We start from the raw sequence: 13,234 nt of genomic DNA on the forward strand, positions 1-13,234 counted from the left end.
TCCCCTTATTTAAGAAAGGATATATTAGCTTTGGAGGGGGTACAGAGAAGGTTCACCAGGTTGATTCCAGAGATGAGGGGGTTAGCTTATGAAGAGAGATCGAGTAGACTGGGCCTGTACTCTTTGGAGTTTAGAAGGTTGAGGGGAGATCTTATAGAGACATACAAGATAATGAAGGGACTAGACAGGGTAGAAGCAGCGAGGTTATTTCCACTTACAATGGAAACAAGAACTAGGGGGCATAGCCTCAAAATACGGGGGAGTCAATTTAGAACAGAGTTGAGGAGGAACTTCTCCCAGAGGGTAGTGAATCTTTGGAATTCTCTGCCCAATGAAGCAGTAGAGGCTACCTCGTTAAATGTGTTTAAGTCACAGATAGATAGATTTCTAACCATTAAGGGAATTAAGGGTTATGGGGAACAGGCGGGCAAGTGGAACTGAACCCACTATCAGATCAGCCATGATCTTATTGAATGGCAGAGCAGGCTCAAGGGGCTAGATGGCCTACCCCTGCTCCTATTTCTTATGTTCTTATGTTCTTGTGATCACACCATCCAAGACCTCATCAACAAGATGAAAGCTCTCCACGCCTGGCCAAGCAACATTACCAGCAAGAGAAAGAGTAGAGCTCAACAATTAGCAAAGACGGAGGCACAAAGAAGAACTAGGGAAATCAAGAATGAATGGTGGACTGAGAAAGCTAAGGAGCTACAACTTTTCACTGACAAGCATGACACCCGGGATTTCTTCAGTGCCACCAAGACAATATATGGACCCAACACCCTTGGCCTCAAACTGATGCAGAGTAAGGATCAAACCCTATTGAGAGACAGAAAACATCAGCCTTCGATGGCGGGAACACTTCAAAGATCTAAACTATGGTACAATCATAGGTGAGGACACGTTTGAGGAAATTCCCCCAACTTCCCATCAATGATGATCTTGCATTCCCACCAAGCATGGATGAAATTGAAGCTGCCATTAAACGTGTGAAGAATGGAAAAACCGTGCAAGTGGATGGGATTCCAGTAGATATTTTCAAACTTGGAGAAGAGATCACCCACCATCTCCATCAGCTGTTCTTAAAAATCTGGGACAGAAGAAATTCCTGTCGACCTCAGGGATGCAGTCATCACCACCATCTTCAAGAAATGAGACAAAGCGGACTGTGGGAACTGAGGAATCTCCATACTCTCCATCACCGGGAAGATCATTGCCCGAATCCTTGCTAGCTGCCTTCTCCTAGTCTCTGAAGTTACCCTTCTGGAAAGCCAGTGTGGCTTCCGACCAAACCGTAGAACAGCAGACATGGTTTTCACTGCTCAACAACTTCAAGAGAAATGCCAGGAAGAATATCAACTACTCTACATGGCTTTCATCGATCTGACCATGGCTCTTGACTTAGTCAATCAGGAAGTGCTTTGGATGACCTTGTCAAAGGCTAGCTTTCCAGAGAAAGTCATCCATCCTCCGAACAAGATGTCGGCGACAGCTCTCAACGAAAATAAGACAGAAACCTTTGAGGCCATGACTGCAATCAAGTCGGGATGTGTCATCGCCTCCATCCTTCACCTTGTCAAGAACAAACTTCCCAGCGGAGTGGACATTGTCTTCAGGATGGATGGAAAACTTTTCAACCTCAACCAATTGAAATCCAAGAAGAAAACAAAAACGATATCGCTCAGTGGACGTTCAATATGCAGATGACATCACCATCTCCGCTCTCTCAGAACAGAATCTCCATGCCATGCATGACAACTTTGTGGAAGCATACTGAAGAATCGGTCTCAGCCTCAATCTCAAGAAGACCTTTACCAACCCGCTCCAGGGAAAAATTCGGTCTCTCCTGCCATCAAGATCAACGGAAAACCCTCCCAAATGTGGAACATTTCCCCTACTTGGAGAGCCACCTGGCACCCAAAGTTGCGATCAATCCACAAATCTAACATTGTATCCAATCTGTGAGCACTGTCCTCGGACACCCAAGGATGAGTGTCTTCGACAACTGCGATAGTTGTCTCGACACCAAAATCCTTGTGTACAAGGCAGTCATCCTCCCAACTCTTCCATACGGCTCAGAAACTATATATAGACGCCACCTCAGGTCCTAGAGAAGTGCCATCAATGCTGTCTGAGACAGAGTCTCCCCATTAGCTGGGAAGGCAGATGTACTAACATCAGCATCCTTGAAGGAGCCAAGAGCACCAGCACTGAGGCTATTATCATCTGAAACTAACTCCACTGGGCCAAACATGTGCTTAGGATGTCAGAGTCCCTCCCGACTGCCAAAACAAATCATCTTTGCCCAGCTCAAGGAAGGCTCCCGAACAAAAGGACAATAAAAAAAAGCACTTCAAAGGTACCCTGAAGGCTTACCTCAAGAAATGCAACACAGATGCCAATGCCTTGTAGACCCTTGCTCAGAAGAGACCTACTTGGAGGAACCTCCTGATTGAAAGGACAATTCGAGGACACCCGATAGATGAGGCCCAGAAAAGGAGCCCGAGAAAGGAATACCAGCCATCTAAAGTCCAAGGACTGAACGCACCTCCTGGAAACACCTTCCTGCGGTCCAAGATGTGGCTCTATGATCAGATTCATCAGCCACGCAAAGACCCACAGGATCCATGGCCAGTAACAGAGTTTCTTAGATGGACCATCATACTCATTAGTGAGTGCTCACCAAAGAAGAATATGGTATTAACTTCTGACGCATCTTATCAAAACTGTAAATATCACCCTGGTAATATATTTCTGAATCTACGATCTTACATTTCTTGTTGCTTCCTTCCTGACCTGTGCTGGGAAGAGGAAGCGTAAGAGATCCACAACATGCTGACCACCTTGACATGCAAAACGTTTTTGAAGCCGCCAAGACCATGTATAGACGAAGGTCATGTGGACAGAATTCCTTTCCTTCGCAAGACAGTGCTTCTCTTCTTAAGGGTGACAATATCATCAATCATCTCACTGAATGGTGGAGCAAGTTCAAAGGACCAAATGACCCCTCCTAGTTCATACTGCAGGTTAGGTGAACTGATGCACAGATGTAACTTGAATGTGGATGACGTGAGCGTATGCTAAAAAGATAGACACTGGAGGTTTTGAATAAAAGACATTGAAATCAAGAACTTTCAATTTGATTCAACAGGATCATGACATGTTTGGGAAACTATTGTTCAAGATACTGGAATTATTTCCATTGGAGCTCGAGAAGCCAAGGGTAGAGTAATGAAGAGATTTGACAGGTCAATTGGCAAGGACAATTTCCTCTGGTCGGAATGCCAGTAACATGGGGTCATCAATTTAAAATCATTCATAAATTGAGGGGGATAGGAGAAACATCTTTTACACGAGGGGGCTGTTGGAGCATGGAATCCTTTGCTGCAAGGAGTGGTTGACCAGGACAATTGTTTCTCCCAAGGGAAAATTGAATAAATATTTTTAACACGAAGCTACATGGCTTTGAGATGACAGAGTGGGCAAGAGGGCTAGTGAACAGCTAGCAAATACGTTGGACTGAATGGCCTCCTTTGCTGTGGTGTAAAATGTAATGGTTTCGACAGTCCTTCAAGCATCTCCTATTTTAGATGGAAATGATTTCAACCCAACATTTAGTTTAAATTTTCTCGAAGTCCTATTCTATGAAATTTAAGGTATATAAATATTCCAGTATTGCAAAAGCATTTTGGAGCAAAATTAGACTGAGTTACACAAGGAGATATGAGAGCAGAGCGCCAAAGCCTAAATGGAGTAGGCAGAGAGGAGGGAATTCCAGAGCTTGGGGCTGAAACAGTGAAATGCACAGCCGCCAGTAGTGAAGCTATTAAAATCATGGATGTTCAAGAGCCTAGAATGTAAAGATTACAGATATCATCTACTGTTGTGCAGCTGGAGGAGATTGCAGAGATGGGAGGGACAAACCCATGGAAGGATTTGAGGACACTAATGGTGTTGCTTAGCAGAGAACTAATATAGGTCAGCAAGCATAGAAGTGATGGATGAATGGAACTGAACACATGCAAGAACACGAACAGCTGAATTGTGGATGACCTTAGGGAGGGTAGAATGTCGGGGTGGGGGATTGACCAGGAGTGCATTAAAATACTCAGATCTAAAGTAACAAAGGCTGTTAACTACGACCAAGTTCTGCTGCTTGATTAAAGAGCATTTTGAACAGAGACTTGGGAGTTTTTATTCAGTGGGATAATAAATATAGCTAATACATGTGAATATCTATTTGCAAAGGAAAGAGTACGGGTATGAAACATATTAATACTATGCCATCAACTATTCAGTTTCATCAAAAATTCAAGAACCTTGGGCCTCAGGAACCTTGCTTCATTCCAGACTCTACCTTGTTCTTCTTGCCCTTGGCCTCAGTAGTTACTAATTCCTCTTGAAGTAGCTCCACACGCTTTGCCAGTTGCTGGTTTCGGAAAGTGAGGCTGTCCATTTCCTGCTGCAACTTCCTAACACTTTGGTCCTTCATCTTCAGCTCCTCCTGTCACAGAGAAACCCTGTGTTAAATCAATCTATACACAAAAACACTGTCAATACAGGACTAGAAAAGACCACAGCACTGCCTGACTACTCCCAAAGCAAGTACAGGATGATGGATGAATGGAACTTGGTGCAAGTAATGATACCGGTAGCAGAGTTGAGGTTTAAACCGAGTTTATGGAGGGTGAAAGATGGGAGGCCAACCAAGAGTGCAAAGTAGTCCAGTCCACATGTAACAAAAAGGCACAATAATGGTTTTGGCATCTTAGCTGAAGCAAGAACAGAACGTCAGAGGTGGGACTAGGCAGTCTTAGTGACAGTGTGAATGTGGTTGAAAGTTCAGCTTGGAGTCAAATATCATGCCAAGCTTGATATTTGGTCTGGTTTAGCCTCAGACAGTTGCCAGGGAGCAGGATGCAGTCAGTGACTAGAGATCAGAGTATGGTATGAAAGCTGAAGACAACGTCCTCAGTCTTCCCATATTCAGTTGGAGGAAATCGCTACTCATCCAGCATTGGATGCCAGACAATGAGTCGATTAATTAAGCCACAATGGAGGGGTTGAGTAAGGTGGTGGTGGTGAGGTAGAGCTGTACGTGTGTGAACTGATGCCTTGTTTTCAGATGATGTCACCAAGGGATGGCATGTAGGTGAGAAATAGGAGGGGACAGGAGCAAATCCTTGGAGGATAGAGCAACAACCGGGGAGCAGGGAGAGAAGTGACTGCAGATGATTTTCAGATTAACTGGACAAATAAGAAAGGATCAGACAATTGTTTTCCTACCTAGCTGGATGACAGCAGAAAGGCATTGGAGGAATATGGTGTTGTCAACGGCTGCAGACAGGTCAAGAAGGGATATTCACCATGTTCATAGCCACAGAAAATCTCATTTGTGACTTTGCTTTTGTACTGTGGCAGGATGGAAACCCAATTGGAAGAATTCCAGGAGAGAGCAATCAGAAAGATCGACAGATTTTAAATAGCATTCTCAAGGACTGGAGTAAAAAGGTCAGAGATAAGGTATCAGTTTGCAAGCACTGAGGAGTCCAAGGGTTTGCTTGGACTAGCTAACATGGGGACCAGGAATAGAAGATGAATAGTTAGCAGGAAGGGGCCAGAACAGGTGATGGATCTTATTGACAAGATGAACTTGGAGAGGACATGAGGGAGATAGAGAAGCTACAGGAAGATGAAAATTCAGGGCAGGGAGAACCTGACAGAAAATTTGGTCAGGGAAAGGAAGGAAAGTGACAGAAGCAGCTGAGCAAGGTCTCAATCTTTGTGATAAAGAAGTTTGAGCTTGTTGCATTTGTTACTGGAGGCAGCAGAGGAAAGGGGTTTAAGATGGCTTGCAGTTGAGAACAAAAAAAGCTGATGTTACTTTTGAATTTCAGAATGATCATGACTGAGTAATTTTGAAAGATGATAGCAGGAACCAACAGTACTTTATGTGGTCTAGCCAGTTCTCTCCCAGTGTTTCTCATGCCTGCAAGGTTACTCTCACTCCACCAAGTGAAATTAACTTGGCTGCTAATAGGAAAAGTCTGTAATACAAAGATGCTTATATATGGAAGTTCTTCCCAATTGCATTGGTTAACATAGGGCAGAAGAAAATACCCTCAATGTTGCGTTAGAACAAATGGAGTAAAATGCAACATGTATTTATAATAGCACATTTGTGCCTTTATCAAGGTGCGACACAGCAGTGCTATGAAGCAAAATTACGGACTGAACCACATCAGGTGACATTAGGACAAATGGTTAAAAGTTCAGTCAAAGAAGTAGGCTTTAAGAGAAGTGCAAAACAAAAATGGGGAGGTAGAGAATTGAAGAGTTAAGGGAAGGAATTTCAGAGCTTGGAAGTCAGGCAGCTGAAGGCACAGATACCAATGGTGGAGCAATTAAAATTGGGGATGCTCAATAGGCCAGAAGTCTTGCTTGGCCAGGAACCAATATAGCTCAGTGAGCACAGGGGCGATGAGAGCAATGACACGGACAGCAAAACTTTGGATAACCTCAAGTTATCTACTGTGCAAGTTTATTTAATTTTATGAATTTTCAGACTCAATGGTATAGGAAACATGGTTACAAAAATTGTGATGACACTAAAATCATTTTTAAAAACTATTTATATAGTACCTTTCACAACAAGATTTCACAAACAACAATCAGGCAAGCAGATAATTTGCATTAATCTTTTGTATTGAGCTCTTCCTACCTCCCACATTGCCGCAAACATTCAGGAATGTATTTCTCAGACAATTATATAATTTACATCAGATCAACCTGGACTTATTTAAGATCAATTTACTGTTGTTGAATCCTAAATTGTTGTATTTGCCATTTTCTCATTCACACCACTTGGATCATTTTCTATAAAATCAGGGTCAGGAAGGCTCAACTGGATATTGCAAAAAATTTAATGATACTGTTGTATATGCACAGCTTTAAATTGAATAATTTAACCACTGGAAATCTGCAACAAAACAATACCTCTGCTTAAACAGCAAGATTCAAATGAAGGTGCATCACTTAGATCCACAAGAGTATCATTTGGTCTGGAAGACGTATCAAATCTTGTAACATTACTGTACTTGCATCTCAGACCATACCTTTAAAGATGTGCCTTGGCCTTGTTCATCCACAACAGCCTTCTTCAGTACTTGGTTCTGAGCCCGAAGCTGAAACATTAAGTGGTAAATATTTTATCACGGGAATTCTCAACATTTTAGTAAACATTAATTTAGCGAGCTATAAATCTATTTTTAGAAACATTTTAGCACATCACGAGAATGCTGTAATAAAGTAATGGATTTAATTTCTCATGTGAAATGTTCAAATTATTAAAGATAAAAATTAATACATGCTATAAATAGTAGTGTTCACAAATAATTTTTTTAATTAGTAAAAATGCAAAGAATGTAATAGTTTCTGGTAGAAAAGTTACATCAATCTTTAATTAAACATATTACTTGACTTCATGTCTTCTCTCTTGTATCATTACTCAAACTGTACAGAAAGCAGACAACCTATTTAAATGTTTTTTAATGCTATTTTAGAGCTGGCAAGTCGGAACTGCATGACCACTACACAAGAGTGGAAATATAGTTATCCCAATCCATTTTCCATTCTTCTACAATGGGCAGGAAACAACAATTGACCTCTTTCCAGTATTTCCAACCAATAGTGGAGCTAAAATCAAGAATTCACCTATGAGACTAACCAATGAACCCGAAACCCACCACAGCATATAACATGCACTATGCCAAGTGCATTTAAACCAGCTGCACAATGGATCAAGAGTATTTGAAGATTTAATAATTTCAGTACAAATTTATTCTGCAACATGTTTTAAGAATGCAAACCACAACATCCTGCAGCTAAATCACCCAGGTATCCCTTTGAAGAATCTGCACAATTCACATAATCCTTAACTCCCAGTTAAGTGCAATGGGTATTAAAGAAACTAACTCCTCCTCACACACTATGAAGCAATGTTTAGTGTATTTATACTAATAGACAATGCATAATATAACAATTAAATCAGTAGCATTACACAACACAGTTTGCAGAATGCTTCTTGTTGAAGATCTCAAATTGCTTCCATTACGACCCAGCACTGGGATCTGTAACTTGGTGTAACATAGCATCTGAAGTTGAAGTAGTCCATATACAAATGCAGCAAGATTGGGACAATATCTAGTTTGGGCTGACAATTGGTATTTAACATTCACACCACACAAATGCCAGGAAATTACAATCTCCAACAAGAGAATCTAACCATCGCCCCATGACATCCAATGGCATTACCATCTTAGAACCCCACTCCCACTATAAACATCCTGAGGGACCAGAAACAGAACTGGACCAGCCATATAAATACTGTGGCTATAGGAACAGGTCAGAGGTTAGGAATCCTGCAGCAAACAACTCCCCAAAGCCTGTCCACCATCTACAAGGCACAAGTCAGGAGTGTGATGAAATGCTCTATACTTGCTTGGATGAGTGTGGTTCCAACAATACTCAAGAAACTTCGCACAATCTGGGAAAAAGTAGCCCACCTCATTGGCACCCCCATTCACAAACATTCACTCCCTCTACTACCGACACAGTGGGAGCAGTGTGGACCATCTACAAGCTGCACTGTAGGAACTTAGCAAGGCTCCTCAGACAGCACAACCTCTATCATCTAGAAGGTTAAAGGTAGCAGACACATGGGAACACTAATCTAAAAGTTCCCCACCAAGCCACACATCACACTGATTGGAATTGCAACGTTCCTGGATCAAAATCCCAGAACTCCCTTCCTAACAGCACTCTGGGTGCACCTGCACCACAGGGACTGCAGCAGTTCATCACTTTCTAAATACATGTTAACCTAGACAGGGATGTCCATATCCTATGAATGGATAAAAAATATAGCTGAAAACACACGTTTCAAAAGGTGCTTTGACAGTTCAAATATCCACACTAGAATATCATACTATTACACGAACGAAAGGTTACACGCTCCAAACGTTAGCAACCTGTTCATTTCTCTTTCAAGATATTGTGAATTTTCAGCATTTAAACTGTTATTCCTACATAATCCTCAGTAAGAACATAAGAACTAGCAGCAGGAGTAGGCCATCTAGCCCCTCGAGCCTGCTCCGCCATTCAATAAGATCATGGCTGATCTTTTTGTGGACTCAGCTCCACTTACCCGCCCACTCACCATAACCCTTAATTCCTTTATTGTTCAATAATTTCTCTAGCCTTGCCTTATAAACATTCAATGAGGTAGCCTCAACTGCTTCACTGGGCAGGGAATTCCACAGATTCACAACCCTTTGTGTGAAGAAGTTCCTCCTCAACTCAGTCCTAAATCTGCTCCCCCTTATTTTGAGGCCATGCCCCCTAGTTCTAGTTTCATCCGCCAGTGACAACAAGTTCCCTGCTTCTATCTTATCTATTCCCTCAATCTTATATGTTTCTATAAGATCTCCCCTCATTCTTCTGAATTCCAATGAGTATAGCCCCAGTCTACTCAGTCTCTCCTCATAAGCCAACCCTCTCAACTCCGGAATCAACCGAGTGAATCTCCTCTGCACCCCCTCCAATGCCAGTATATCCTTTCTCAAGTGAGACGACCAAAACTGTACATAGTGCTCCAGGGGTGGCCTCACCAGCACCCTATACAGCTGCAACATAATCTCGCTGTTTTTAAACTCCATCCCTCTTGCAATTAAGGACAAAATTCCATTTGCCTTCTTAATTACCTGCTACACCTGCAAACCAACTCCTTGTGATTCATGCACAAGGACACCCAGGTCCCTTTGCACAGCAGCATGCTGCAATTTTTTATCATTTAAATAACAGTCCATTTTGCTGTTAGTCATACCAAAATGGATGATCTCACATTGACCAACATTGTACTCCATCTGCCAGACCCTCGCCCACTCAGACTGTCTATATAACCTTTGCAGACTTTCAGCATCCTCTGCACACTTTGCTCTGTCACTCATTTTAGTGTCATCTGCGAATTTTGACACACTACACTTGGTCCCCAACTCCAAATCATCTATGTAAATCGTAAACAATTGCAGTCCCAACCCTGATCCCTGAGGCACACCACTAGTCATTGATCGCCAACCAGAAAAACACCCATTTACCCCCACTCTTTACTTTCTGTTAGTTAACCAATCCTCTATCCATGCTAATACATTACTCGTAACACCGTGCACCTTTATCTTATGCAGCAGTCTTTGATGCGGCACCTTGTCAAATGCCTTCTGGAAATCCAGACACACCACATCCACACGTTCTCCATTGTCCGCTGCACATGTAATGTTCTCAAAGAATTCCACCAAATTAGTCAAACATGACCTGCCCTTCATGAACCCATGCTGTGTCTTACCAATGGGACAATTTATATCCCGATATCTCACTATTTCTTCCTTGATGATAGATTCAAGCATTTTCCCTACTACAGAAGTTAAGCTAACCGGCCTATAGTTACCCATCTTTTGTCTACCTCCTTTTTTAAAACAGTAGCGTCACATTTGCTGTTTTCCAATCTGCAGGAACCACCCCAGAGTCTAGCGAATTTTGATAAATTACTACTAGTGCATTTGCTATTTCTCCCACCATCTCTTTTAGTACCCTGGGATGCATTCCATCAGGACCAGGAGACCTGTCTACCTTTAGCCCCATTAGTAGCCCAACACTATTAGTGTCGTGATAATGATAGTTTTTAGGTCCTCACCTGCCATAGCCTTCCTGTCATCAATTTTTGGCATGTTATTTGTGTCTTCCACTGTGAAGACCAACACAAAATACCTGTTCAATGCCTCAGCCATTTTCTCATTTCCAGTTATTACATCCCCCTTCTCATCCTCTAAAGGACCAATGTTTACTTTAGCCACTCTTTTTCGTTTTATATATTTGTAGTGCAAGAAAAGCTCAGAAGTAGCAAACATACTTTAGCAGTGACTTATTACGAACTGCACGATTTGCGATTGCCAGTTTTTAAAAATACTGCATGTATATGTTAATGGCAATTAACAAAACCAAATCAGATTCCCCAAACCACACACGTTATGTATTCCATAGTTCAAAGATGGGCAGTGCTGGAGAATTGCTTGTTCCAAGATTCACAACACTTCCACAAAAAAAAAGGAAATAATGATGGTAAACAACATAGCAATCAGAGGAGCAGCCAAACCCAGCAACCACACCTTGGAGTATTCCTGTGCAAGTTTCTGATACTTGGCTTGCAGATCTGCGGCCATGGTCGGCAAGTGGCTGAAGAAGGGTCAACGGGTGCTTGCAAAAAGGGTCGGGCAGGGCCTGGCTCATCACTCGGCGGCTCTGAGACGGGAGGAGGTGGAAGCAGGGGCACCGTCTCTCACAGGGACAACGACATCAAAACAATGCTGGAAGAGGGTGAAGGGGGTGTGTGGGTAGCCAGCCACCGCCGCTGGGTGAGAGAGAGAGACAAGTGACAGGTTGATTGTTTCTCCGACCTCTCCACTCTGTCTGCCGACCAGCAACTAACTGACTGACTGACCCTTCGGCCCGTCCAACCCGCGAGTTGCCCTCCCTCAGGCTAATTATCCGGACATAGCTATACAGAAGGGGCAATTCACTCGCTTCTGAACATTTTCCCCCTCCTCCTGGGGCACTGAAGGGTTTTTGCCTCAGTTGGCGCCCGGAATGACGCGCGTTGAAGGGTTTAATCTCCTCTCGTCGACCGTTGAAGAGGATGCAGCCGCGCGAGGCGGACAGACATCAAATCAAGCCACCCAAGGCCCACTTCAACCTCTCCTCCTCCGGCGGTGCGCGCACCACTTCCGGTCGACGCGCGCAGGCCGTGCCGACGTCGCCGCCGCCGACGTCAGCGCGTCCCGACGGCCGTCGCCACGGCAACGGGATCACGCGGGACGCGCGGCCCACTCTTTCTCCTCCTCGCTCCTCCCTCCCACCACCCACGTGACGGCGAGCGGGGCTAACCGAGTCGTCATGGCAACAAGCTTTGAGGCGAGACTCCCGATCAACCTGGAAGATCCAGGCGAGAAATAAAGCCTGGAAAGTTCTGGAAAGAAAGGTCATCGATGCAGCCAAGTGGAAGCAAGGAAACTGCTGGAAATATCCACCAGGTAAGTCCACCTGTGGAAAAAAAGTTAAATAATTCAAATATTTTGGAGTTACTAAACGGTTGCTGTGTGTACTATTGGGACAGATGTCACCGTTTTGGGAAAATATTTATTGTGTGGTCCGACTTTCAATATATTAGTGCAAAAACATCAAAATTACTTTATTCCTTGCGCCTCCACAATGGGCTGTGATGCACACACAGCTTCGTTGGATGTTCTTTCTCAGTCGTGGGTTTTCTTTGACTTCGCAAACATGGAGTCAGTTACAGTGTTAACGGTTGGAGGCAGGAGAGAGACCTTCGCTCCGTTTCCTCCACACTTCCTTGGTTACCCCGAATCCGATTTTGTAGATACGAAACAGAAAACAAAAGGCAGGTCCAGGCAACAGCTTGCGGTGAGAGAAAAAGAAGCAGTTGATGTTTCTGGCCAATGACATTTCTTATGCACAGGAAAAAGTTAGATTTGTCGTTAAAGTTAGCATTTGCTGGTGAGAACCCCTTCTTTTGCAAATTATCAAGACTTCTTGTTTTGCTGGAACCTGTTTTTCACTCACCCTTTTTAATTAATGATAAGGTTGTGGACCAAATAAAACTTTTCAGGTGAGGGGTGCGATGGTTTAGGAGATGTGGCAGAATTACCACTCCAACAGCAAAACTGACAGTTGACAATGTACAATTTGGGGTTATGGCTGGAAATTACTATTAAGAATGCATTGTGACTATATGTGCACTTTATATCAATCTTAATATTTTGAATTTATATGACTAATAGTTAAGCTCCTGTGATGTTGCATGTAGGCTCCAATAACAAAGTGACGGGGCCCATAACAATGAAGGTCGACAGCAGATGGGAGGAGCAGATAGAGAGAATGGAGCAAAAGGTGACCAGTGGTGGATAGAGAGAGAAATAGGCAGGAAACATAAAAAATAGAAGCAGGCCCTTCAAGCCTGCTCCGCCATTCATTTTGATCATGGCTGATCATCAGAATCAATATCCTGATCCCACCTCTCCCCCTGCCCCCTCGCTCCCCCCCATATTCCTTGATCCCTTTAACCCCAAGAGCTATATCTAATTTCTTCTTGAAATCACACGATGTT

General features: G+C 43.2%; 1 protein-coding gene across 2 annotated transcripts in view; it reads right to left on the minus strand.

The window, feature by feature from the left end:
• ppp1r21 (protein phosphatase 1, regulatory subunit 21) overlaps nt 1-11,874 on the minus strand; it is a 75,937-nt gene extending 64,063 nt beyond the window's left edge. For both annotated transcript variants that reach the window (XM_078229650.1, XM_078229651.1), the window contains exons 1-3: nt 11,220-11,874; nt 7,116-7,184; nt 4,358-4,504 (exon numbers count right to left, since the gene is read on the minus strand). In XM_078229650.1, the coding sequence (XP_078085776.1) occupies nt 4,358-4,504; nt 7,116-7,184; nt 11,220-11,273 (270 nt within the window). In that variant the 5' untranslated portion in view covers nt 11,274-11,874. The remainder of the gene's footprint in view (nt 1-4,357; nt 4,505-7,115; nt 7,185-11,219) is intronic.
• Nucleotides 11,875-13,234: the final 1,360 nt, after the last annotated feature.

Source organism: Mustelus asterias, chromosome 15, assembly GCF_964213995.1.
Source record: "Mustelus asterias chromosome 15, sMusAst1.hap1.1, whole genome shotgun sequence".
Classification (NCBI taxonomy): domain Eukaryota; kingdom Metazoa; phylum Chordata; class Chondrichthyes; order Carcharhiniformes; family Triakidae; genus Mustelus; species Mustelus asterias.